Source organism: Monocercomonoides exilis, assembly GCF_001643675.1.
Source record: "Monocercomonoides exilis strain PA203 chromosome Unknown scaffold5-2102611, whole genome shotgun sequence".
NCBI lineage: Eukaryota > Preaxostyla > Oxymonadida > Polymastigidae > Monocercomonoides > Monocercomonoides exilis.
The window spans coordinates 1,739,603-1,766,570 of NW_027150550.1; the positions used below are offsets into that span (position 1 = coordinate 1,739,603).

At 42.5% G+C, this 26,968-nt stretch overlaps 2 protein-coding genes across 2 annotated transcripts; both read right to left on the bottom strand.

Annotated features, from left to right (window-relative positions):
• Positions 1–4,571: 4,571 nt before the first annotated feature.
• MONOS_1539 (putative tau tubulin kinase) lies at positions 4,572–13,613 on the bottom strand (the record flags this gene model as incomplete). The annotated part of the gene is made up of 7 exons (XM_067868261.1): positions 4,572–11,908; positions 12,104–12,299; positions 12,485–12,643; positions 12,900–13,004; positions 13,058–13,184; positions 13,238–13,325; positions 13,394–13,613. The coding sequence occupies 7 exons, from the start codon at positions 13,611–13,613 to the stop codon at positions 4,572–4,574; spliced, it is 8,232 nt and encodes a 2,743-aa protein (XP_067734435.1).
• A 335-nt stretch (positions 13,614–13,948) lies between these two features.
• Positions 13,949–25,660, bottom strand: MONOS_1540 (uncharacterized protein; the record flags this gene model as incomplete). Its single annotated transcript, XM_067868273.1, has 2 exons — positions 13,949–24,446; positions 24,660–25,660. 2 exons carry the CDS (start codon positions 25,658–25,660, stop codon positions 13,949–13,951), a joined length of 11,499 nt encoding a protein of 3,832 aa, XP_067734436.1.
• Between the last annotated feature and the right edge of the window lie 1,308 nt (positions 25,661–26,968).

Here is a 26,968-nt window from a genome sequence, read left to right on the forward strand (position 1 = left end):
TTACTGCGGACAATGGTGTGTAAGAAAGGTTTATTTGTTAGCGAAGTTTGATCTTAAACCACCCATAATTTAAGATCAAACTCATTATTGAGGAGCAAACCTGCTCCTTGCGTTCGGATATTCGCTCTATTGCGAATATTTCAGAAGAAACATTCCCTTGTTTGTCTTCTTTGTTAAATTAGTATTTTTCATTTCTGAAACAATGGATTTCACTGTTGGGCAACTTCAACAAGTTGATTGGAATTAACGTTCCATCTCAAATGTGTGGCTTTGTACTTTGAAAAAAAGCTCAACTTCTCAAATTGTTTTTGTTCTCAGCAAAAAAGATATTTCTCACCTCTTGATGAAAGATAATAAATATGTAATTGTCTCATTCAACAACTTTTTTCTTCCATTCATCTCATGAAAGGCTCTTCTTCTTATCTGTTCATTTTCCAATATATTTTTTTTAATAATTCAAAGTTTTCCTTCCATTGTTCATTTCTTTCCTTTCAACCTTTTTAACTGAAGTGAATAGTATTAAAAAAGAGTTCTATTATCATTTATCATTGAACCTTGATTGAATATATCGAGAAGAAACAAACAGTCGTTTTTCTTTTTCGACAATGTTGTTTTCTTGTTTTCCGATTCTCTTCAGACAAATTTAATTGTTAAATCAGGTTGTGCATACTCTTCAAAGAATAAGAAATTCCTCGTTGATCAATTCAAAACAACCTCTTTTTGAATTATTGTTGATTTGATACGAAATGAACAATTGTGCATCTTTTCTGGTCTTTTTCAGCTGAGTCATTTCATTTCACTCTGCTCTCTTTTCCATTGTTTTTCACAAATCAAATCAATTGGAATTGAAATTGTCACCCTTTCATTTTGTCAAACAATCAACAACGTTTTGGATTCAGATCTCTCAATTTGATTAACAAACTATTATTTGACAAGCATGAATTCCACCTTGCATCATTCTGAATGAAATGGTGTGAAGACAGTCAATCTGAAAGCAGAGCTGTGGAAATGACTTCAAAGGACATGTTTTCAAATCTTGAAAATGATTGCCATTCTTTTCAATTCCTTTAATGATTGTTCTTCTTTTTTGATGAGATTTTCTCTGAATTGGAGAATTACACAGAAATAGGACTGAAGGAAAGAATTGAAGAGATAAATGTGATGGCAAACAAAATGGAAGAAAAAGAGATTGCCTTTGTTTTTCACAAAGAATTGTTCAATTCAATTGACAAATCGATTGGAGAAAAGAAATTGATGGTGAAAAATGCCATTCTGATACTGAAGCATGATGGATATTCACAGTGATGAGATGAATCCAGAGTGCTTGTTTTTTCATTGTTCTTCATTGTGCAGAAGATTTGAAAGGATGAATGTTGTTGGAGAAAAGAGCGAAGAATTTCTTCTTGATCTTCGTGAATGCCCTCTTCTGCTGGACAACATGTGATCATCTTTCTTCCATGAAATCGTCATGTCTTGTCTTCCGAAAGCTTGACTGAGCAAAGAAGAAAGAGAAGCAATTCAAAAAGAAGTGGAAATGGAATTGTTGACTTTGAATCGTTTTGGAGTGTTTGAATGGTGAAATTGTGCTGTCTTTGTTGGTGTGGGAAACACGTTGGATAATTCATCAAATTGGACAAAGAAAAGAGAAAAAGAGCTGTTTTTTGAGGAGATGAGAGAAATCATTTCATATGAAGAAGAACACAGAAATCTGACAAAACAAACATTTGAATGTTCATGGCAGTTTCAGTTCATCAGAGGTTCTGAAAAGGGGGGTTGCAGAAGAGCTGATTTTTGTGAGAGAGGTTTCAAGAAAACTGGATGAGGCGATGAGGTTGGTGGATTTGAAGATGAAAGTTGAGGTGTAAGGAGGAAAAGAAAAGGAACTGTGATGCGATCAATTCGAAACTTCTTTTTCTCTTGATGAAAATGAAAGATGAAGGAAGTGTTGAATTGACAACAAGCATGAAAAGCAGGAGTGAATAAAAGTGAATCATAAGACAAGTTTCTCACTTTTTTTAATGGTAACTGCAAAAATTAGAGACTTAAGCATTGAGGCTTTGTTGAAAGGCAACGTTGCGGACTGGATATCATAGGAAATGCAAAAATCACGACTGAATGACAAAGAAGTTTGTTGTTGTTGTGAACATTATTCGGAATTCTTTCAATCTTCTTAATTGAAAATGCAGATAATGCAGCAGATGAAGCAAAAAGAAATTATGCATAAAAAAGAAACGATTGAAAAGCTGATAGAAGAAGGATTTCAAGATTTCATAATAAGATGACTCTTTTGACAGATTAAAAGGATATTTTGATTCAATGGTTTCATGCAAAATAACTTGTGTGTCTTTTTCAAGCCTTTGTGTAGAGAATGTTTGATGAAAAGTTCGTTCATCACACAAACAACTTGGAAAAGATGAAAGAAAGAAAAAGAGATAATGATAGAGATAGATAGAGCAAAATTTGATTTGAAAATTTTAACAGATCCGTTTTTAATGTGAGACTTTTTTCTCACTATCAATTATTTGAAATTTCCCAGTGTTTCCAATTGAAAATAAATTCGATACATCAATCAGTGAAGTGCTTTTTCCTGCAAATCGAAATTTTTTATAAACAAAGAATTGCAATTTTCATATTGCTTTCAACATATTTATATATCAGTTCCATACAAACTGTCAATTAGTGTGGAAATATCAACGTTCGCAGAGAACAGCAAAGAAAAAAAATTACAAAACGCAATAATTATTTCAGAGAACATGCCGCAGAAGGAAATGAAGTGCAGAGGTTTGAATAAGCAAACGGAAAAAATAAAAAATAAAAATATAAGCATTATTTTAAAAAATCAAAAATTCGATGGGTCGCCATTTCAAATACAACAATTTGAACTGAAAAAAAAAAAGTAAATTTATGGCATAGGAAAACAAGATTTTTAAAATTCAAAAAATCTTCTTTTGAAATTGGGTCTCTATAAATCTAAAATAAAGATGCAGGAAAGGAAATTTTAAACGGTTCACACGAATATGGACAACGACTAACAATGAATATCAAATAAATAAAATCAAATCAAGTTTTTTAAAAGAAATGGAAAGAAACATTAGAATACAATGAAAAGATAAAATAAATAAATGACAAATATTAAACTTGAAAAGAATATCTAAATTCAAAACAATAAAAAATCAAAATCCATTTTCGGGAGAAAAAAATTCACATATTACGAACTATGCACGTTTTAATGTGAATAATTTCGAATCAATATTTTCCTCATCTTACAGAAATAACTCTGGTATTGTGAAAAGTCAACGAACAATAATGAAAGTGCCTTTATCAAAAATGCTGATGAATGAATTTAGGCAGTTGAAAAGCAAAACAAAATTTGAAAAAGTATTCCTTTGGACTTTTTTACACACACACAAACATAAATAAAAAGGGACAGTTATCAACAAATAAAATATCCTGCAACAAAAAGCTTGTAAAGTGAAAAAAATATCAACGGCAAATTCAATAAGACTTGGAAATAAAATATTCTTTTAATTAACGAACAGAAAAATCAATGCCATCAAATGTAATGATTTTAGAACAAAGGTGATACAAACTCAAAAATTGAACTGAAATACTTAATTTAATTTGAGAACAGGCATGAACAAATAGAATTGCAACATTGTTCACCACAATCACCACGAAACAGAAAAAGGTTAAAAGAAGGAAGTAATCTTCAAATACAACGAAAAGATAAAATAAAAAGGATTAATTCACCAAAACAAAACAACCACAGAATAAATAAAAAGAACAATCATTTCATATTTTATATTATTTGGATTTGTCTAAACTATTAAATTGTTATTTCAAACATCGATAATCTGCATAGGCATTGAATAAAGAAAGGATGATTGTAAGCAGCATAAAAGAATAAAACGGAAGTTAAGCTGTAAGAATTTCCACAACACAAAAAGCACTTTTTTAAAAAAAAAATGAAAAAGAGAGGTTATAAGGGAAAATCCTTCTATAAAAAAAAAAAAAATAAATAAATAAATAAAAAAGATTTTTGAAAATGATAAAAATTGATGCAACATGGGGTCATTGCCGATGACAATAAAAAGTCAGAAAAAAACAGTAAAGAAAAATAAGAATGAAATACATTTAAAAAAACTTCCACAAGAAGACCAAAATAGAAATGAAAACGGGAAAACTCTTTCTTCTTAATATCCGTTCAGTATGCATATACACTTTATAATAATTATAATTAAAAATATTGCAGTTAAAAACAAAAACAAAAAAAGAAAGCCACATTGATTCATGAATACATGGAAAGATTATAAACGATCATGGAACAGTTGTTGTAATACATACAAAAGACATAATCCTGATTGGCAATAAATACCAATGGTGAGATACCTAAATGAACAGAAACTTGATGTTTTCTTTTTTGCTATTCAGATCAATTCAACAATACAGACACAATTTCCATTTTGGCTTTTATATTCATTTCATGTCAAATATTCACATAACTTTTATTTCCTTTAACTTTTCATTTCTTTCTTTCTTTTCCTTTCTTTTCTTTTTGAACTGCAATGCAATCAGAGAATAATACAGCAGCCATCTCCTTTGCCACTCAGATAATCCGCCGCCGAGTTTTTGACAAGCCTTTGATTTTTAGCAGGCTTTGAGGGACTTTTCTCTTCCACTTGATTTTTAACTTCGAAATTGCCAGCCGAAGAAGAAGATGATGATGATGAATTCTTTGCAACAGAGTCAGAAACAGTAAAGTTGGCAGATGGAGAAGATTTGTTTTGCTCCATATGCTTTGCTCCTTCTTCCTCTTTCACTGAAGAAGAAGTGACTGACGATGAAGATGAAGATGAAGTTGCAGAAGCAGAAGCAGAAGATGAAGATGAATAAGAATTCACTTGAGCTGGAGTCTGCCCTGTATAGCTCAATGCACTTGATGTTCCAGAAGCGAATGACAGTACAGGCGACATGTTCTTCCTCTCGCATTGGTGCTGATGGAGCTGTGGAGACTGTGCTGTGTGTGTGATATTCCCCGACGATGCATAAGACATCAAAGTGGGCGAGAAGGAATTCTCCGACAGAACATTCGTGGACAAGTTGCGTGGAAGGTTTATTGCGTTTTTTTCTTGTTTATTACACGGCGTCTCATTCATCATCGTAATTGGGTTATCCTTTGGTGATTCATCAGACCAGGCGTCGCTCACTGCCTGCTTGTGCTTGGCTGGCTGCTCGTTCTCTGTGAACTCTGTCTCTATCAGCCCTTGTGTGGAGAGAGGGGAATTTGAGGTGGTAGAGGTCTGATTGATGGGAGTGGTTAGAGGTTGAAGTGCGTTTGTGAAGGAAGAGTATGTGAATGAGGAAGAGGAAGAGGAAGAGGAAGAAGAAGATGATGATGAGGAAGTGGATGAAGAAGCAGATAAAGAAGTAGAAGTCGATGATGATGTAGTGGCAGTTGTTGTCGTTGAAGACGAGGAAGCAACAGTTGGTGTTAATGAAGAGGGCGTAGGAAGAGTTGGAGATGCGCAGGTTGGGGTGGCAAAGTATGGCCTCATTGAGCTCTGTGGCTGCGAAGCTTGCGAAGTGGAGCGAGAAAGCGACGGAGAAACGGAGAAACCGGATGAGTGGTGAAGTGAAGGAGAGACAGAAGATATCAGCGTGAAGGCTCCTGTTTGTGTCTGACCGAGCATGGGGGAGTTGTTAACAGATGAGGAAGATGTTGAGGAAGAGGAAGAAGAGGCAGCAGTAGCAGAAGAAGAAGAAATATTTTGTGTGTCAAGCAGATGTGACAGAGGAGATCGAGGCCTCTGAGAAGCGAAATGAGCAGTTTTAGTGTCGATGTTAGTGTTGAAAGGGGTGGAGAAGGCAGTGGAGAGAGAGGAAGGCGGGGAAGCAGGCCTTGAAATGAAGGTAGGCGTTAGCGTCGCTTCAGCCGCATGTGAATTGTCTGCGCTTTGCTCGTTCTCAAACTCCCATCTCATTTGCCCATCGCTCTCTTCAATTAGCTTCAAAGCCGGTTTTTTGCGTGACTTGTGGTATTTTGTGTTTTCTTTCGCATTCGCGTTCGTGTTTGTATTCGTTTCGTGTTCTGTTCTTCGCCTCAAAAAATCCAAAATATCACTTGCACCTGCATATCCCCCTATTCCATCCGCATACACATCCGCAGCCACCACCTCACCTGCCCCTTTTCCTTGTCCACTCATCATTTTATTCTGCCTGCAGAACTCTTCAAACGCCGCATTGTCCTTCTCACTCAAGCTGCTGTCGCTGTCGCTGTCGCTGCAGCTGCTTGTGCTGTTACTGGCTGTGCTGCTGTTGTCACTTTCAGGAGCTTCTCTGCTGTTTCCTGATGATGATGATGATGATACTGCTGATGCTGCTGATGATGATGCTGTTGTTGAAGGGTGCCTGTGATGTGATGCTGATGATTGAACGGTGAAGGAGGCAGAGAGCGGAGATAAGGAGGAGTTGAGGTTATGTGTCTGTTGAGAGAAGGAAGAGGAAGAGGAAGAAGATGACGATGAAGCAGAAGAAGCAAAGGAAGAAGAAGAAATCGTGTTCAGATTAGAAGAAGGAAACGAAGGCTGAGTGAATGGAGGAGCAGCTTGAGTGTAAGCTGTTGCTTCAATCGGAGGAGATGTGCGAGAAGAGGATGAAGTGAAGGAAGAGAAAGTGCCACTGAAGGATGGCTGAAGCGAGTTGTTGTGAAATCCAGAGGAAGACAGAGAAGACGAAGGAGAAGATGGGACGTAGGATGCGCCTGAGGCAAAAGCCGATGTTGATGCTGTCACTGACATTGAGATTGATGCATTCCCAGAGATATAAGCAGAAGCTGCGGAGGAGGCGTAGGCCGACGGCTGGTAACCAGAAGGGATGATGATTGACGAGGCAGAAGTTGAGCGCATTTTGGCAGGCGTGGCAAGCGCGCTGGTGGAAGGCATTTCGAAGGAGGAGTGCTTTGTACCGTTGAGAGGCGCTGGGTGAGTGGTGAATGAGCTCGACGGAGAGATAGAAGAGGAGCGAGTCACTGAAGCAGGAGCAAAGTAGGAAGAAGAAGAAGAAGATGATGATGATGATGATGATCCAGAAGAAGAGGCAGACGGAATGACAGTGAGAGATGACGCAGCACGTATTGCTGTTGGCGATACTTCTCTCTTCTGCGACTGAATTTCCTGTCGATTTGCAAAGAGACTCGAGTTCGAGTGGCAGCGTCCGGGGGAAGGTGGTGAGTCCGGAACAGACAATGTCAACTTCTGACTGAATGAGCCAGTCCCAGTTCCTGAGCCAAATCCTGTGCCAGAACCAGAGCCAGATCCAGAGCTATCTTTCCTTACAACCCCACCACTGGCTGAGCTGCTGCCAGAGATAAACCCAGACGCAGAAACAGAGTTCAAACTGCCAAAAAGCGAGCTTGCAGACGGGACTGTCACAACAGAAGCAGCGTCTGCCTGCATGTCTCGCTCTCCATATATCGGCAGCAGATGGCTGAAGCTGCTGTTCCCGCTGGCATTTCCCATGCCCATACCACCTCCACTGCTGCTTCCACTGCTAAAACCAGAATATTCATTTGGTGTTGTTGAGCTTGAGTGTCTTCGCTTGCTGATCGCATTCAGCGGGGCAGTCGATGTCGCCATGGGAAGCTGCAGCGAGCGACGGTGGCGATGCAGATGTTGAGAGAACTCGGTCTGTGGAAGTTGCATTTGCTGTTGACTCTGTTGATTCTGCTGCTGCTTCTGCTGATGATGATTGTGCTGCTGTTGTTGACTCTGTTGTTGTTGTTGTTGTTGTGTTGGGCTGTTCAACAATGAAGACTGAGTCTGCGCCTGTGACTGTGCCTGTGAAAGAGCAAGTGACTGCATCCTCAGCTGGTTGGGAAGCTGGGCAAAGCGATCGGAAGAGGAAGACGTGGGAGAAGCAGGTAGCACATCTGGGAGTGTGGACACAGAAACTGAATGGGCAGAGGCGATGGATGAGGTTGAGGGAGACACACTGGAAGGCAATCGTGCATCGCTCATAGAAGAGCGCAGATGCATCGGTGTCTGTCCAAAGGGAGAAGCAGACGAGACATATGAACTAGCTGAAGATAGCATTGAGTTGCTTCCACTTGAGCCAGATCTGCTCTTGGGGCTTCGTCCCATCTGAACATTTGAAATATTCTGCATGTTCTGAATATTTTGCAGTTGTTGACTGTTTCCTGAATGTGCCTGTTGACTTGCAGATGTGAACACAAACACGTCATTCACTGGTGATGTTCTTCGTGACTGCTCCGACAGCTGTGCCGCATTTCTGGCCATTCTGTGCACCTCATCTGATGCCATGTCTTCATCGATGTCATACCAATCCCCGTTCCCATACCCTCCTCCTCCACCTCCGCCACCGCTTTGCCCTCTCCCACTCTCGTTCACGCTCCCAAAAGCATTGATGATATTGTTATTGTTATTGCTATAATTGTTACTGCTGCTCGTTCCGGATGAATTCGACCCCACAGACGCTGTCGACAGCTTCCTCCTCATTCCCCTCTCAAAGTACTGCAGACTATTGCTCGAGTTGCATTTCGCCGGCTGCCTCTGCAAAAGCTGAGGCTTCTCGCTTCTCACGTTGGCAGACAAGGAATCTCCAATGGGCGTGTTGGTGGCTGAGCTGAAAGGAGATGAGTGCCCTGCCTCGCCAATGGTGCTGTAGTCAATTTGCCCTGAAGTGCTGTTGTATCTCTCTCGTCTGGAAGCAAACACATTCCTCTCTCTTTCTCCTTCTCTCTCCCTTTCTTTATCTTTATCTTTATCCTTTTCTTTATCCCTCTCTTTCTCTTTCTCCTTCTCCCTTTCTGCAACGGACGACGCAGCTAAAATAGGCTGCAGCTGAGACAAAGAGATCATGTGACTGTTGCGGTGGAGATGCTGCGAGGCTTCTCTGTCGTTCTGCTCCACAATGCCGTATCTGATGGAAGGGTCACCCAGAGAGGCAGGCAGACGGGGCATAGACGCACCGCCAGTGAGGGATGTGTGTGCGGAAGAGAGAGACGTGCGGAGCTGGGCTGTGCTTTGGGTGAGGATAGAGGAGGAGGAACTGGAGGTGGGAGAGTATGGTAGGAGTGATGTGGGTGGAGATGTGGTTCCAGTAGAAGAAGAGGAAGAGGAAGATGAAGGAATAACCTGAAGTTCGCTCGCAGCAGGAATAGAAAGAGCATTGGAATGATGATAGTTTGTTGCATCATGTCCATTCTGCCTGTTCATTCTCTCCGGCTGGTTGTAAAAAAGCGTTGGAGATGAGATGCTGTCTTGCTTGTCTGAGCACACAGGAGTGAGTGGAATAGCAGGGGTGGCAGGAGTGAATGGGGTGAGAGGTGTGAGAGGGGTGAGCGGAGGAGCAGGCGCAGGCGTTGGTCCAGGAAGAGCAGAGATGGCGAAGCTGGAGTTTGACAGTGAATTCGCCACAAGTTGAAAGGAGTCAGCTGATGCTCGGGTTGAGGGAGAAAAGCACTCTTTGCTGTTGAAAGACTGAAGAGGGATGGAAGTATTCGACATTCGGCATGTGTTGTATTGCCCGTTCATCGTATTCGCCCTCGTTAGGAAAGGAGAGATTGAATGAGTCTCGTTCTCTTCGTTCTCGTCCCTCACTCCTCCAACTGAGTAGAACAACTGCCCTGACCCGCTATTTGCGTCTGTCACAGCTCCACCTGAGCCATCCCCTGAGATTTCATTGTGATTCCGCAGCAGCAGCGACAAAAGTGTCGTCGTGCGGTCTGTCTCAATGCTCCGCTCTGTCCCTTCGCCTTCAATCATTCCTCTTCCTTCGATTTCACCTTCTCCTTCTCCTCGTTCTCCTCCGCCGGCTGCTCTCCGCTGCTGCAAAGTGTGCAGAAAGAGAGATTTCAGTGAAGGAGCCATTGTGAGTGAGTTCATATCTGCTGTCTCTGTTCGCATGGTGTGCTGTGAAAAGAGCCCCTGCGTGTCTCTCGAACGCAGCTCAGCCTCGTCAAACTTCTTTGTCGCAGAGGAGGCTGTTAAAGCAGTCTGCTGTGTGAACAGATTCTGGCTTTGGAGTTGATTTTGACTTTGAGTTTGAGTTTGATTTTGGTTTTGGTTTTGGTTTTGGTTTGAGTAAAAAGTCGGTGAAAGGAATGCAGACATTTGCTGTGACTGGAGCTGGCGAAGATGTGCATTCAGATTGAGTGCAGCCGAGGAAGTCGATGGAGAAATTGAAGGAGAACCCAAAGGAGAAACAGAAGGTGACACAGAAGCAGAAACAACAGCAGCTCCATGCTCTTTTATTGCTGCTGTTGCTGCGGTTGCCGGTGTTGCTTCTCCAACAGCCAAACCATCTTCTCCATATTCCTGCTCGTGTGCTGGTTTCTTTGAAGATGACTCGGAAAGCCCTTCAAAGCCGATCATGTTCGCTGAGTAATTTCTGGCTTCTTCTTCCGTCTTTCTGTTGTTATCTATATTATTATTGTTATTGTTATTGAACATATTATTCATTTCCTCTCCCTCATTCCCTTTCCTCTCTTTGCCTCTTCCCTCTCCCTCAATCTCCTCTGCAAACACTTTGTGTGCTCCTCCTGCGCCTTGTTCTCTCGCCACTGCAGGAGAAGAATAGAACGTCGTAGAGCGAGTAGCAGTAAGTGGAGAAAACGCATTGCTAACTCCAAGTCCTGTACTGCTGTTGGCAGACGGGCTTGAAGGAAGAGCACAATTGATTGCAGGCGACAAAGGAGGAGACAGATTGTGCTGATGAAGCTGCTGCGTTTGCTGTAATTGCTGTTGCTGCTGTTGCTGGAGTGTTCTTGACTGTGCCAATGTTCGTGTGCGCAGCTGAGGTGAGAGTGGCTGAGGCGTTGGAGCTTCGTTTGCCAGCCGCAGAATCTGCTCCAACGGTGGCTGAATTTGTGCTTGTGACTGTGACTGAGACTGAGACTGAGACTGAGACTGCATCACTAAATCTGTCTGTTTCTCATTCTGTGTCTGTATTTGTGACTGTGTCTGTGTCCGCTGTTGAAATGATTCTATGGAGTTTGTTGAAGTGTGGTGTAATGACTGAGTGGAAGAGGGAAGGCTGTGAGATGCAGAAGATTGAGGCGGAGATTGAGGCAGCGAAATGGTAAGAGTCTTTTGAGGTTGCTTTTGTGAATGTGACGGATGAGATGAAGCAGCTGGCATTGCTGGTGAAAGAGGGGCGTGTGTCATTGGTGTCATGAGCTGAGGATTCGCTGGAGTGGACAAAGCAGCAGTGCAATCAGCAGTGGCAGAGGCAGAGGCCGAGGCAGTAATTGGAGATGAAGGAAAAGCAAGAGGATGAAGAGCAGCATTGTTATCATTATTGTTGATGTTGTTGTGATTGTTGATTGGGTTATTCAATCTCTCCTGTGACTGAAGTGGCGTCTGGAGTTTTGCATGCATTTCCTCTGGTTTCGTTGTCACCCCTTGTCTGGAATCGAATGGTGTGTTTGGAGATGATTGCACAATGTGTTGTTGATGTGCATGTGGATAATAAGCAGGATTGTTGGCAATCCCATTTTGTGTCTTATTTGCGACTTCTGCAGTAAAACCTCTTCCTTCGTTCGTTGGTTCTTTAACAGCAGATGAAGGCATTGCAACAGAAGAAGCGGGAGGAACTGGAAACTCTTGTTTTGTAAGAAAAGTGTTGCCATTTGTTGGTTTCTGTTCAAATTTCTGTTGAAATCCAGTTTGTTCTTTTTCGTTCTTTGCTTCGTCCGCGTTCGCAGCATCTGACAGCATCTTTCGCTCCTGCTCGGCTGTGGCTATTTTCTCGTTTGGGTTGCTTTGCCTTTTTTCTCTTTCCTTTTCTCTTTCTCTTTCTTTCTCTTTTTCTATTTGATTTGCTTTCAGTTCTTCTTTTTTGTTCCAGTCGTCGATGAGCATCTGCGACCAATCAAAGCAACGGCTTTTACCTGAGAAAACCCATCGCATTCATTTTTTGGTTATATTTTGTTTGAAATGTATCATACAACGGTAACAGATCAAGAAAAGAATTGGTTCGAAATAAAATAATATTTTCCAAAATGAAATATTATTAAATTTGAAAAAAAAAAAGGAAATTTTTATGTTAAACTATCACAGCCCAAAAAATCACAAGTCAGACAAACCTGAATCTGCTCCAGAAGCAAGCGCTGACTGGCAGTTCCGCTCGACAGAGGCGAGAAGAGAAGACAAATAGCGATAGTCCGGAATGGAGTAGAAAGTCTGTTGCGACAAATACTGCAGAAACATAGAAAACTCCTTCGGCATCGCAGACACGAGATTGTCGCCCAGATATTCTTCTTTCGCTTTTGCAACGTCGTTCTGAAATGTTTGTGTGATAGTCAATGTGCAAATAAAAATTTAGAATTATGACAATTTTATAAATAAATTAATAAATAAAATTGAAATAAGAAAAGATTAGATAAAATTAAACCAGAAAAGAAGAAGAAATTCCAAAAGCTCTTTCACATTTTTTAAAAAAAAAAAAAACCGGTCTCATCTCATACTCTTTCTTTAATCTTTCCCCATGGCAATGAGCCTGTGTAAAACTCCACCATTATGTACAGCAAAGACCACAAATCGTCAACTCGGCTCAAGTCCTTCTTGTAATGAGCATTGATCGAAGCATAACGAATTGTGCCTCGAAATCCAACATACGGACGAGGCTAACATTTAAAAGGAGAAATAAAGAAAAATGAAAAATAATGTTTTTGTTTGATTTTATTAAAATAAAAACGATGCATTTTTCAACAGTCACAAGTTCAAAATTTTTAAGCAAGCAGACAACAAACACAAAAAAGAAAAGGAAAAAGACATTTTTTTGTAACCTCATTGAAAAAAATGAAAGATTTTTTCCTTTTTTAGAAAAAATTAAAACAAAATACAAAAAATTCAATAACCATCCACTCTCATTTATCAAACTGCAAAAGGTGTTCCGTTCTTGAAAACTGATCTCTTCATCAATCCAAAATCGATCAAATAAATTGTATCAAAATGCTGCGGATCTCTTCCGACAAGAAAATTACTCTGAAAAATTTTAGGTAATCAACAATTTCAACAAAATAATACAATTGGCAAACAGGCTTGATGTCTCGATGAACAAATCCCGCATTGTGGAAAAGTTCAAGCGCTTCTAAAGCTTGTATTCCAAAGCGAACAGTAGTTGTTAGGGAAAAGCGTTTTGTTGGCATTTGAATTAACAATTCTCTAAGCGAAAAAAATATTCATTAGACATATTGAAGAAAAAATAATTAGCAAACAAAAGACTTGGACCAAGAGCCTCCATAACCAAATAAGTCGCTGCACCGATATATCCATAGTAATAAGATTTTGCAAAATGGGGTTTGCCTTTTCAATATGGAAACAAAAAACGAATAAAACGATAATCTCTCATCAAATAAAAGTGAAAACTCAACCTTGAACTTGAACAAGCGCGTATGTCTCAAGATGCAAAACTTTTTTTGATGCGTCAGCGCGTTCAAACTTAACTGCAACATCTCCACAGATATGAGAAGAAATACTTTTTCCCAAAAATATATCACCAAATGAGCCAGAGCCAAGTTTTCTGACAAGTTTCCATGTTCCTTTTATAACAGTTCCTATGCCTATATCATCAAAACCCTGCACTTTGGCCATTTAGTGTGTTAAAAACCACCAAATTTCAACTTGACTCTGTGTAATGGGAATTTCGATTTTCAGAGAGAAAATATTAGATGAAAGATATTTTTCTTTCTTGATCTCTTTTGTAGCAGGAATAGAAATGTTGTTAATAATTGAAAGGATTTTCGTTGATTTCTTTCATTGAATGAAACATATTGTTAAATAAATATTTGCTTTACACACCCGTCGCACTCTGTCAAAATGTTTGTTTTGAATATTCTTAACTTTTTGTTATTTAATCCATTTTCTTGCATAAAAATGATTTTGAAATTATTAATATTTAACATTAATCACTTGCATGTTGTGTTTAATCAATTTTTCAATAAATTCATTACCTCATTTAGTGAAGTTCTTTCTTTGGGCTCATCAACCCACATCTTTTCCATCAGCTCAACCATGTCTTCCCCTTCAATCCCTTCTGTCAGCGGTCGCACCCCATCCCTCATCATCTCCCACGCTTCTTCTGCATCACACTCGCTCAATGGCACTTCCCCTGTTGTCATTTCATGAAGCATCAGTCCAAGCGTGAAAACAACTCTCTTTTCAATTCCATCTTCTTCATTTCCTTCTTCAGGTGCCTTCCATCGTTTCATTTCTTCCTTTTCCTTTTCATCTTCCAATTCCTCTGTCAAAACGAATATTTCATTGTTTCCTTCCTCAACAAAGATTGAATATGGACATAGCTGTTTCCCCATCATTTCCACCCTTTCATCATCAACCGAAATCAAATGCTCAAACAGTTCTGCCACTGCTTTTACCACTTCCTTCCCATCAATCACATCCATCGCTCTTGTTCCCAGTGTGAAGTCACCTTGCACATTATGAATTACCGAATGCAACGTTTTGATATTCTTTTTCTCCTTTTCTCGAAATGGCTTCTTTGCTGATATGACTTTGAATGAATGTAGTTGCAATGCCCCAAAAGGAGAATCATCCTCAGGAAATGGCAATGAAGTTTCCAAATCTGGAAGATCATTTTCATTCGGAATTTCATCGTTCATTGACGGGGGTTCTGGAAGATCTTTTTCATCATTGTCTATCAGAAGTGGAATTTGGCTCGTCATCCCTTCCAGCAATGTAGATGGTATCTCACTCATCTCAAAGCTTCTTCCATCGTTTTCCCTTCTCCTTTCTGTGTCTTCTGTGATAACCTCATTTTTCAATTTCTCTTGTTCAACTTTCTTTTCGGCTTCCCTCAATTTCTTTCGCAAAAGCACAATAACTGCAACAAACATGAATGCCAGAATAAAAAGAACGACAACGCAACAAATGAATGCAGTAACGCCCCATTCTGATTTTCCTGACCCTTCAGTAATATTCCCTTCTCCATTTGATGTGGATTTGCTCTTGTTCTTCAGAATAAAAGAATCAGTTGAAGATGGATTATTGGTACCCCCAAACAGAATGCATACACTCACTTCTGTCTCTTCTCCACAGCTGCTAATCAGCTCTTTCTCCACAATCCCTTTCACTTCAGCCTCTGACACATACCCTTCCTCCAGAAATGAATACTTCACAATCTCTTTCTCTTCCTTAATGCGCTTCTCAACCATGAATGACAGGTTGCATGGGAGAAGAAGAGTGCCTCTGAACACAATGTTCAATGTTCCTTCTTTCTCCTCTGTTTCAACTGATCGAAGTGTGGGGATGAACAACACTGATTCTCGCTCTGATCCAATCCCACTCATCGCACATCCATCATTCAGAATCCATAGAGAAGAACCATCTTTTATCCCGTCTCCGCCTTTCAGACTCTTCACATCCAGTGTGCCTGAACCAGAGCAAATAATGTTCCTTCTCACAGAAGGATATTTTGTTATTGATGGATTGTTGTTCAATAATTCTCCTTTCTCGATTGTCACTTCCCCACCAGAAACAGACAGTGCTCCATCATGTGCATTCCATATCGTTGTGTATCTCACTTTCCCTTCACTCTCAGATATGTCTGCAACAGATCCATTCCACCTGCATATCTCTTCAGCTGCATCTGCATTCACCTTCAAAGTGCTTTCTGTCTCATTCCCATCAATATTGCACCCATCCAGCACAAATTCCCTGCTCTTCCACGCCCCAATCACACTTCCCTTTTCTCTTGAGCTCTGGCACATCTCAAACGAACAGTTAGACAGCTCCAACTTTGCTCCCTCGCATCGGCTCGTCACTGCTGCTGCTCTCTCTCCAGCACTCGAAATGTTCACAAACACAGCTCGACTCATTTGCACAACATAAGCTTCATCTCCACCTGCTGCTTCCTCCACCACCACCGCTGACCCCTTCTCCATCCTCATCTCATCTGCCTTCAACTCGTCAATCACCATGTTCCCTTTTCTCACCACTATCCCTCCTCCTGTGCACTCAACATTCCCTATACTCAGCTGTCTCATAGACACAGCTCCTCCACACCTCAGCAAGCACTCTCCACACACATCATCTATATCACACCTACTCATCTCCAGTTTCCCACTTGCACACTCCATGAGAATAGGAGCTGATGCCTTGTATCCGTCTGTTTCCAATGAGTAAAATCTCACTCGATCAAACATCACATTTCCTTCTTCCATCCAGAATAGACTTGTGTGTGGTGTGGTGAAGATTCGCGGCATCTTGAACTCCACAAGCTCCACAGCAGTGCTCCCTCTGATACCAATCATATATTCCCGAGTGCAGCATATGCCTGACCCAATCTTCAGACTCGCCATCTCCCAGCTCTTCGACCTCACTACCATGCTCAAAATATCTATCTCCATCTCCACCTCACTCTCCCCATCCACTGCCAGCATCGAGTTGAACTCTGCCACCACATGATCCAGTCCATATCCCAATGTCAGACATGGCTGCTCCACTGTCCCGCACTTCCGCCAGTTCCTGCCGCCTTTCCCAAGCACACTCGACACCACAATCGTTGCTGCCTGATACACTGTGATCAGATCCATCAGGTTCACTGGCGTCTCGCTCCGCTTATCCATCCCATAGATTGCATTCCCTTGGATATACACCTCCTGCCTCAGATCCATCTTGAACTGGCTCTCGTTGATCTGCCGGCTGATGTTCACACACTCAACAAAGATGTCCCGCCCCACAAACGCGTCGTTTCCGCTCAACGACACCTTCTCAAATGCAAAGTTCAGATCTCCTCCAAGTTCTGTCCCCAAATACACTCCGCCTCCACGCCCTTGCGTTGTCGAGCAGCTGCTCTGCACAATCTTCCCTCCCTTCATCCGAAACTCTGCTCCCTCATTCAGCCGGAATTCCACCACTCCGCCTTTCTTGCTCTCTCCTGCCTTGCATGACTCGAATGCGCTCTCATTCACCACCACCTTCACACTTCCACCACACACACTCTTCACAACACACGGCCCATCATCCTCCCGCTCCGCCATCACAAATGTCGATCCATTCACTGTCACGCTCGTTCCACTCATCCCTCCTGCATTTCCCAATCTACCGATATCGTTCATACTGCTGCTCACAATACTGATTGCACAACCCTCGTGATACTCCTGCGAGCTCATCCGCACCTCCATCAGATTGCAGCTCACCCCTTCAAACACCATCATCACACAGCCCTTCACCTTCATCCGCTCAAATCTCACGTCCTTCACCACCAATTCCCCGGCTTCCACAACAACAACCGATCCACACAACTCCCCGCCAGATCCCACTCCTCCTACCACACATCTTTCCATTTGCAACAGCGTTCCTGATCCACTCAAAACCCCTTTCTTCTCCACTCCACCCGAACCCCCAACCACCATCTTCATCCTCCGAACACATAGCGTCCCAGCGAATGTGATGAATGGATCCTCGCTCAACACACTCTCCCCTCCTTTTTCACTGAATACAAGCTCATCCTTCACATCCTCCTCCTCTCCTCCTCCTCCCTCACCACTCACATCCATATTCTTCATTGTCCAATCATCCTCCACTCTCACCTCCCCTCCAACAACAATCTCTTTCATCTCCTCTGTCCTCTCCACTTGCTCCATCCCCTTCCACAGCGTCTCACACGGATCATCCGCATTTCCACACCGCATCACATCCTGCCCTTCTGAGCTTACATGTATCTTCCGGCTCTTGTATCCCACAACATATCTCAGGAGATCTGTCTCGTTCCTGCTTTCATCGCTCCCAACAAGTCCGTTCCCATTCTCTTTCATCCCCTGATAGTTAAACCCAAACGAAGTTGTTGTCACAGTTTTGTTCAGATCTCTTGCTAAAACAAACATATGCTCACCAACTTTTGCACTGTTTAATTTGAACGAAACCTCTTTCAGCTCAAACGACTGATCAGTCAACGACCCTGAGCAATCCACAAACAAAAACCCTCCTCTCCCAAATGCAACTGAGCACTCGCATTCTTCTGCTGTTGTGTTCTTCAGCATAAGAGTCTGCTCACCCTTCACAATCATTTTCATCCCTCCACCCTCTTTCTCTTCTGGTGCTTTCACCTTCTTCATTGTGCAATCTTCAATCATCACACTCGATCTGAACTCAAAGGCACTCCCACTGAATGTTGCCTTTTCTATCGAACATCCAACGAGCTCCACCCTTCCGCCTATTGCCTTCATCACTCCATATCCCATCACACTTCCACTCCCAAACTGGAATATGCAATCCTTCATGCTCAATGCCCCATCTTCTGTCTCCGAAAGCAGCACCACTTCCTGCCCACTCGCAAACATCTCCGGAAGCACAAACTCTACCCCTTCAAACCCTGCTCTCTCTCTATTCTCAAACGCACACTTCCCATCTCCTCCACTGATCTCCTCCCCAATCTCCATCACGCATCTTGTGACTGCTCCTGTTCCTACGCCATTGCATACCGTTCTTATCCCTGACACATCAAACCAATCTGCAACCCTCATCTTCCCTTTCACAAAGATCTTAGCTCCCTCAACTGTTTCACAATCTGCATTTTTCACTCCTCTCCAATATGTCTCACATGGCATTTTCTCATTTCCACATCCTATTATGTCACATCCGCCTTCTCTCACATGCACTTCTCCCCACTTATGCTCTACAAGAAATACCACAAGATCCACTGCCTCTTCAACAAATCTCACAAGATCCACTCCTTTCATATCCACAATCACCTCCCCTTCTCCGTTCTTCACTTCAAACCGAAATCGAGATCGAGTCGCTGTCTTGTTCAGATCCTCGCACTCAACAAATACATCTCTTCCACATGCTCCTGCGTTCTCTGCAAACTCAAGCCCATCAAAATTCATATCTCCCATTCTTGTGCTTGCAACATTCAAATATATTCCTCCCCCTCTTCCACTTTCACCATTCACACAACACCTCGTAAACACTCCATCTGTGATGCACAAGCTGCTTCCTTCACTCACTTTGCAGTGCATTCCTCCTCCATTCCCATGTGTCGATCGGCATCCATTGAATGTGCTGCCTTCTGAAATCTCCACACTTCTCACATTCTCCATCCACACCACTCCCCCATCTGCCACATCCACTTCCTCCACACATCCCTTGTGCATCCCAAACTCAGCCTCTCCACTCCCTTCAATCAACCCATTCCCCGTTCCTCCCACATTCGATATGTTCGTGTTGTTCATGATGAGCATTCCACCCTCCATCCTCACAAAGCCTCCATCCACTCCAAAATTCACATCTTTCACCGTCACTTGATTCATCCGAACCTCTCCTCCGGTTTCCCTCACTATCCTCATTCCCGTCTCCCACCTCGCATCAGCTCCTACTTCCTCTCCTCCAGCATCTGTTCCTGAACCTGCCCCAAACACACAGTTCATCACCAGCATCACACCCACACTCGCACTGATCAGCCCATCCACTTCCGCTGATGCCACCTTTGGCAGTCTGAAATCCAGGAGGCTGAGCGTCAGTGTTGTCTGCGAGTCTCCGATGCTCTGCCTGAAGCACCCATGTTCTCTGACCTCCAAGCTGCATCCAGCACTTTTCCCCCGCACAGCAAGCGATTTCCCTTTCCGATCAATCACATTATCCATCCAGTTCCCGTTGTTCATCTGGATCGTCGTCTTCTCATCTCCCATGTTCGTGAACCCATCAATGAACCTGTCACAAGGCGAGATCTCGCTTCCACACGAGTCTGCTGCTGTGCTTCTCCCTGCCTCCACATACACAATCGCCCCTTCCACAGGGAACAGATACTTCTTCACTGACAAGTTGATCACTGTGTCTGTCACAGAGTCCATCACCCACACATTCACCTCTGGCGTGCTCTCCTCATCCACTGTCCCCATCCACAGATCCTCCCGCAGCATCACCTCTGGCTCTCCGCACACAACAAACACATCCAGTCCCTTTGCTGCAGCATTCCCCTCAAATACATCCTCTCGAAGCGAGTACTTCGCCTCCCTGTCCTCCAGCTCCACAAACACCCCTCCTCCATATCCTGCTGTTCCCACCACCGCACACCTCTCCACCCTGTTCGAGTCAAACGCAAACTCCCCTTTCCCTGCAACACTCACAAACACACATCCTCCACAAGACGGATTCCCCATGCACATATCCTGAACAAATGTGCTCTCCTTCACTTCCACTTTCTGCCCTTCTCCCACTCTCCCTGCAAACACGCTTCCATTCCCGCTCTTTCGTGTCTTCCCCTCCACGCTGATGTTCTTCGCAACAACACTCGCCCTTTCTTCAAACACAACAACACTTCCATCATCCATCGTTGTTCCCTTCACTGTGCTGTTTTCCACCCTCAGTGCCGATCCCTCCCTCACGCCAATCAGCCCACTTTCTGCTTCACTAACAACATTCTCCATCTCCAATCCTCCAAATACCCCTTCTTCTCTGCACAGCTCAAACAACTCAAATCCCCCTGTGTTCATGTTTGCCATCTTCAACCCATCCACAACTACCTTTCCTCCACTTGCTTTTATCAATGAATACTTCATTTTTAACTGCCCATTCACTTGCTCCACCTGGCAGTTCTCCAGCTTCAGCTCCTCCCCCTTGCACGAAAACAGACACTCCCATCTGGCTGCCAAAAACTCGTTGGGAACAGCAAACGATATGTTTTTCACAAAAACACTCACTCTGGTTTCCAACAGCCCTTCTCCCTCCCCTGTTCCATCATCACGCACAAAAACACTTGTCTCTCCACCCTCAACAACACCCTTCAATTTCACTCCCTGCAACTCAAGCACCACATGGTCTTTCAGCTCAAACGATTCCATCGCCACCACTTCTCCACTTCCAACCACTCCTCCAAAACGCACTTTTAGCGCTTGTTCAATTGTTCGGCATGGAGCATATGCCATTCCACAACCTGAATGATCATATCCCCAGTCTGAATCTCCCCCAACATATGCTGCTCCTCCAAACTGATCAAGATATGCACCAAGTGGAATTCCAAAAGCACTACCTGTTGAACAACGCTCATATCCCATCAGATCCCCTATCTCCATCCCACCATTCTCGAAATTCAATGAGTCTCCACTCACAATAACACTCAAATTCCTCCCTTCCACAAATACATTCTTCCCCTTCCACGCTTTGCACCCCTCAAACTCCAGCCCTTTAAATTCAAACCCACTCACTCCATCCGAACACAACAAATACACACCTCCTCCCAATCCCCTTCCTTCTCCTCCTTCTCCTCCTTCTCCCTCAGGCACTTCACATCCTTCAAACATTGTCCCGTCAATCACCACCTCTGCTCCCTCTCCCTGCTTCACAATCATCCCTCCTCCTCGAAGCCCATTCACACCTCCACACTTTCCTTTGATCGTGCAATTCTCCACATGAACATCTCGCAATTGACCAGTTCCACTCTCCACTCCGATGCACCCTCCATCTCCTCCTCTGTGCCAAGCACAGCCAAAAACACTGTTGTTCACTTTCATCTTCCCGCCTCCTCCGATCTCAATTGGCACTCCCATAAACCCTATTTCCCCGTTTCCCTCAACCACAAACTCATCCAATGCCACTCCGCCTCCCTCAACTTTCAATAGCCCACCATTCACTCCATCCAACCCCTCTTCACAAGATAGTCTCATCACACACAACACCATCTCCAAATCACCTCCCACACACTCAATCAAACTCCCCACTCCTTCACTCTTCACCAACACACCAAATGTGCAGTTTGCCATCTGTGTTTCTGTTGTTGTGCAAATCATCCAATTTCCAACTCCCGCATCTCCCCACACCACATTCACATTCGTTCCTCTCTCCACACCCTTCAGTTCCCAGTTCTGTCCGCTCATCTCCACCTTCTCGCTCCAGCTGAACCCGTCATTCACAATTATCTTCTTCTCACTGTTCGCAAACCTTAATCCAACCAGCTTCACAATCGTCGCACATCCATATTCTTCAAACCCACACCCTGAAAAGTCTCGCTCATTCACTCCTCCAACATACCCTGCAATGCCTTCCACTTCAACCATGAAAAACATCAGCGGAATCAGAAAACTCTCATCACCACCTTCAAACCCCATCGCCTCTCTCACTCTCCCTTTATCAGTCGTAATCACTCCCACAAACTCTTCACTTCCCACTGCTTCACTCAGATCTCCAGCTTCCACAAATATATTGTCTCCTCCTCTCGCTGCTTCATTCTTCCCCACACCTGTCCCAAACACAACCCCAAACACCTCATAATTCCATCCTTTTGATCCGCTGTTTCTCTTCATTTTCAAAAACATCCCTCCTCCACAACCTCCAACTCCTTCACTTAAACTGCTCCTGCACTTTTCAACCAGTGTTTCTTTCTCAATCCTCCCCATTCGAAAATATCCTCCTTCTCCTATCTCCACATGCGTTCCCCCTCCACATCCTTTCTCCACACAACATCCAGAAAAGCTGCTGTTCCCAATCACCACACTCTCTCCATCTCCAATCACACACCGCACTCCACTCCCATTCCCTGCTGTGCTCTCAATCCCGCTGAATGTACACTTCTCCATCTCCAGATCGCTCCCTCCTCGTCCAACCACAATCCCACTCAACGAGCATGCAATCTCCTCAAATTTCGTCTGCTCAACAACAAGCTTCCCACTCGATGCATAATATACCAATCCATTTTCGCATTCCACTGATCCTCCACTAATGTTTGTCTGGGAAATCAATCCTTCTCCATTATTGCTCACACAGACCATGCAGCTCCCCCCGAAGCTCAACCCACTCGCTTCCACTTGTTGCACGCTCATCTTGCCTCCGCTGCATTGCATAACCACATATCCGATCCTCTCTCCTTCTCCTCCCTCGAAATTGCACTGTCTCACATCCACACTCCCACTTCGGCACGCAATCACGCTTCTTCCCTCACCCACACTTGCTGGAAGCGATATCACCAGATTCACAATCGATGTTGTTGCTCCAGCTGTTGTGATCACTCCCTCTGCTCTCCCACTCTCTCTGCTCTCTATCACCACTCGAGGTGGAGATGCTTGTCCTTTCACCGCAACAACTCCATTCATAAGTTCAACCTCACCTTTCACCACTGCCCCGCTGTTCGCCACAACTGTTATCCCTGCCCCAGTTCCATGCTTCCTGATCGCATAATCCACACTCGCACACTGCACATCTCCAAATCCACACATCTCCCAGTCTCTCTTGTTCAGCCCTCCAACATGGTATTCGCTTTGCTTGCTCCGCAGATAAACCACAAGTGGAATAACATTCACTTCATCCCCATTCTCATATCCACACACCTCACTCAGATTGCTTTCATCAATCGCAAACTTCAGCTTCTCTCTCTTCGCCACCTCTGCCATCTGGGGTGCTCTCACAAACAGCTTGCTCCCTGCCTTTGTTGCCACACATCCTGCAAAGGATACTTTTTCGATCACAAAATCAAATCCTCCTTCCTTCACGTCAATCATCATCCCTCCTCCACACCCTCCTCCACTGCTCTGCACTTCTCTCGCCTCACATCCACCAAACAACATTTCGCTCTCATTCCCCACACGAACACATGCTCCTGATTCCATCCTCACTGCCATTCCTCCTCCGTCCCCGCTCTCACATCTGCATCCCTGCATCGTCACATTATTCATCAGCAGTTCTTCACCCTCTGCCACGCTCTTCGAAATCACACTCCCATCTCCCATCAACCTCTCAATGTTCGTGAAAGTGGTGTATGACATTGTCACCTTCCATTTCCCTTCAACACCAACAATTGGCGCATCTTCCAGCACAAAGTTTCCAATCTCAACCTGCTCCATCCCTACCTTCCCCTCTCCTGCTTCAGACACGATTAACGATGCACCAAGTGCATTCAGAGATGAATGTCCGTTTGATGGCTGCATCCGCATCCTCTTCAATTCCACGCTTCCACTACCCCTCACAACAAACAGTCTCATCTCGTGTTTTGCGTGCGAGTGCTCGATTGTGAACAAGCTCACAAAAACTCTTCCGCTAGTCACACTGAACAAACTATCTCCATTCGTCATGCTGCTTGTGCTCACAACCGTCTCCTCCACACCTTCCCCGCACACACTCAGCTCTCGATTTCTAGTACTTATTTCTCCCGCCTCTGACGTATGTGTTCCTCTCCCCAAAAATATTCTCGACTCAAACTGAGTCATGCACTTCCCAAGCGAATGTGAAATTGTTCTGCATCCTGATTCATCTGACAGCCCACACAGTTCATCCCCATCGTTCCCGTTTGTTGAAACAAAGCAAGAGGTGAACAATTTTTTCGTTGTTGGAAGCCAATCTTTTTCATATTTACCTGTGACCTCCCAATAAAATCTTTTTTCATTCAAATTTGTTGAATAACTCTCTTTGAATGGAGTTGATGTTAGATTCACATCCGGATATGAAGCAGTTAATAAAACATCATGCCCCAATGGTTTCTCACTATTTGTGCAAGAACAGTCGTGGAAAAACAAAAAGAAAAATGCTTTCCAATTCGTTTGATCGCCTGGGCATTTGACAAAATGATGGCGAATTGCACCTCCGTGTTGAGCAGCCGTGCATTTGATAAATTGACAACTTCTCAAAGCATAATGTTGGGAGTGTGACCAAGACATGATACAACCATACTTTCCTTTATTTGTACATTTAACAAACTGACAATCCATAATCTGGGCCTGTCCCCCATTTCCATCATCCTCTCCAATAAAGCTTGTTTGTGAATCAATGGGATAAACGCTCGAGCAAATAGCACTTCCTTGTCCTTTTTCGTTGACTTGACTGTTTTTGAACAGACATTTTCGAGTTAGTGAACATCCATTATTTCCAACCATAACATAGCTCCCCCCAAAGACATTTGCTGTGTTATTTAGGAAAAATGTTTCAATAACCATTGCTCCTTTTGAATTTGATGCATCTACGGCACCACCCCCCTCTTGTGCGTAACATCCTGTAAAATTGCATCTTGTAATGTTCAGCAACACCAAAGAAGATTTAACACTTAAAGCCCCTCCTAATCCAGAATCAGTTCTGCAGCCTTCGAATGTGTCGTCCTCAAATGAAGCCGATCCATCAAGTACTCTTCTTCCTTCGCTTCCCTTGTAAATATCGTATTTGTTCGGATGTCTGATGTTGCCTTGATAGGTGCAGTTTCGTGAGACAACAGACGAGGAAGGTATGCTCAGCGGAGGAACAATAGCCCCATCCAGCACATCCTCCACTCGCATGAATTCCACACATTCGAGCCATGTTTTGCAATTGTATTGCCCTCCATCCACGAACATCCATTGGCCCCCAACTGTGATGTTCGTAAATCTCGAGCCGATCACTTCAGCATTCCCAAGTGCCGGCGATACAATAAACGGTGATGATCCTAACAAGCAGAACGATTCAAAGCTGCACGCTCTTATCTTTGCCTCTCCAAGCTCGTTCTCACTTCTGCTCCATGATTCAAAATGAAACATTGGAGGCATCGTTTTCTCTTCCCCTTCTATTTTCAGGCTTGTGTTTTCCAGAAGGATTCTTCCTCTCACGCACATAATTGGCGATTCATCTGCACATTCCACTATCATCTCCACATGCGCGAAATGCAAAAACGAGTTTCTTCCCACATCAATTCCCTTTCCTTTCTCTGATCCTACAACTTCCATTTTGTGCATTGCAACTGAAGAATTCCATGCTCCAATCAGACATCTTATTGTGCTTTTCACATCTTGTCGTTTGCCATCAAATATCAAAAATTTTTTATATACACACTTTGTTTTTATTTGTGAATCATTTATGATTTTTCTGTGCAAATAATCAATGTAATGCATATGGCAGAATGTTCGTCCTTCTAGAACGTTTAATTCATTATTTGTAATATCTGACATTGTGATAATTAATTTTATAAAACATGTACAAGAAATTATAAACATTTCGTTGTGCATCGCTGAAAATTTTATCTTTTTTCTATTTTGATCTTAATATTATTTATTTATTAATGAGCCATTATTTATTGTTGATTAAATTTTTGTTTTCATAAAAAAAGCTGTCAAAAAAGTCCATAATTACATTGAAAATAATCACGTTTGTTTATTATTATTATTATTATTATTATTATTATTATTATTATTATTATTATTATTATTATTATTATTATTATTATTATTATTATTATTATTATTATTATTATTATTATTTTGTGCAAGAACATTTTTGTTTTCATTATTTCACCATTTTTCATCGCTTTCAATCACATTGCAATTATGTCCATGAATGGGGCATAATTGTTTGTTTCATGAAAATAATCATCAATTTTTTTTATTCACGAACCGCATTCATTAATTGATGTGAATGTCATTTTAATGGGGAAAAATCAATGAATGTTTATCCAATTTATTTTTGGTTCTTCATTTCAAGAAAGTATTCAATATTTTTGAGAAAATAACTGAAACAAATTTTCAAAAAATGAAAAAATATCAATTTGTTAATGTTAAAATGCGAATATTCAGAAAAGACATGTTTTTCCATATTCTTAGTTGCAATAGAAGTTATAACTTTATTTGTTTGCAATTTTAGAAAGTCACGTGTTGAAGAAATTGAAAAATAAGTGGAATTTTGAGATTGAATGTTGGCACTGAATGAAATAGCACAACCTCTGACGTTTTTATGGAACTATTTTCCACTTTTTTTCCAATGATGTTTCTGTATCTTATTTCTGAGCATGTTTATGTAAATATCTGTTTGCACTTTTGATTTGTGTATTTGTCCCACACCATTTATTATTCGAAATTATAAAACTAATTACAGTCAAAACCGGATATAATCACATCGGTTTTTGCAGGACTTTTTGTGACAATATCCGATTGTGATTATAAGCGATGTGACTTAACACAGAAAAAAATGAAATTTTATTTTAGAAATAAATAATTTTGGGTCAATTTTTTTATTTTTGAAAAAACTTGACAAATACACATTTTTCAATA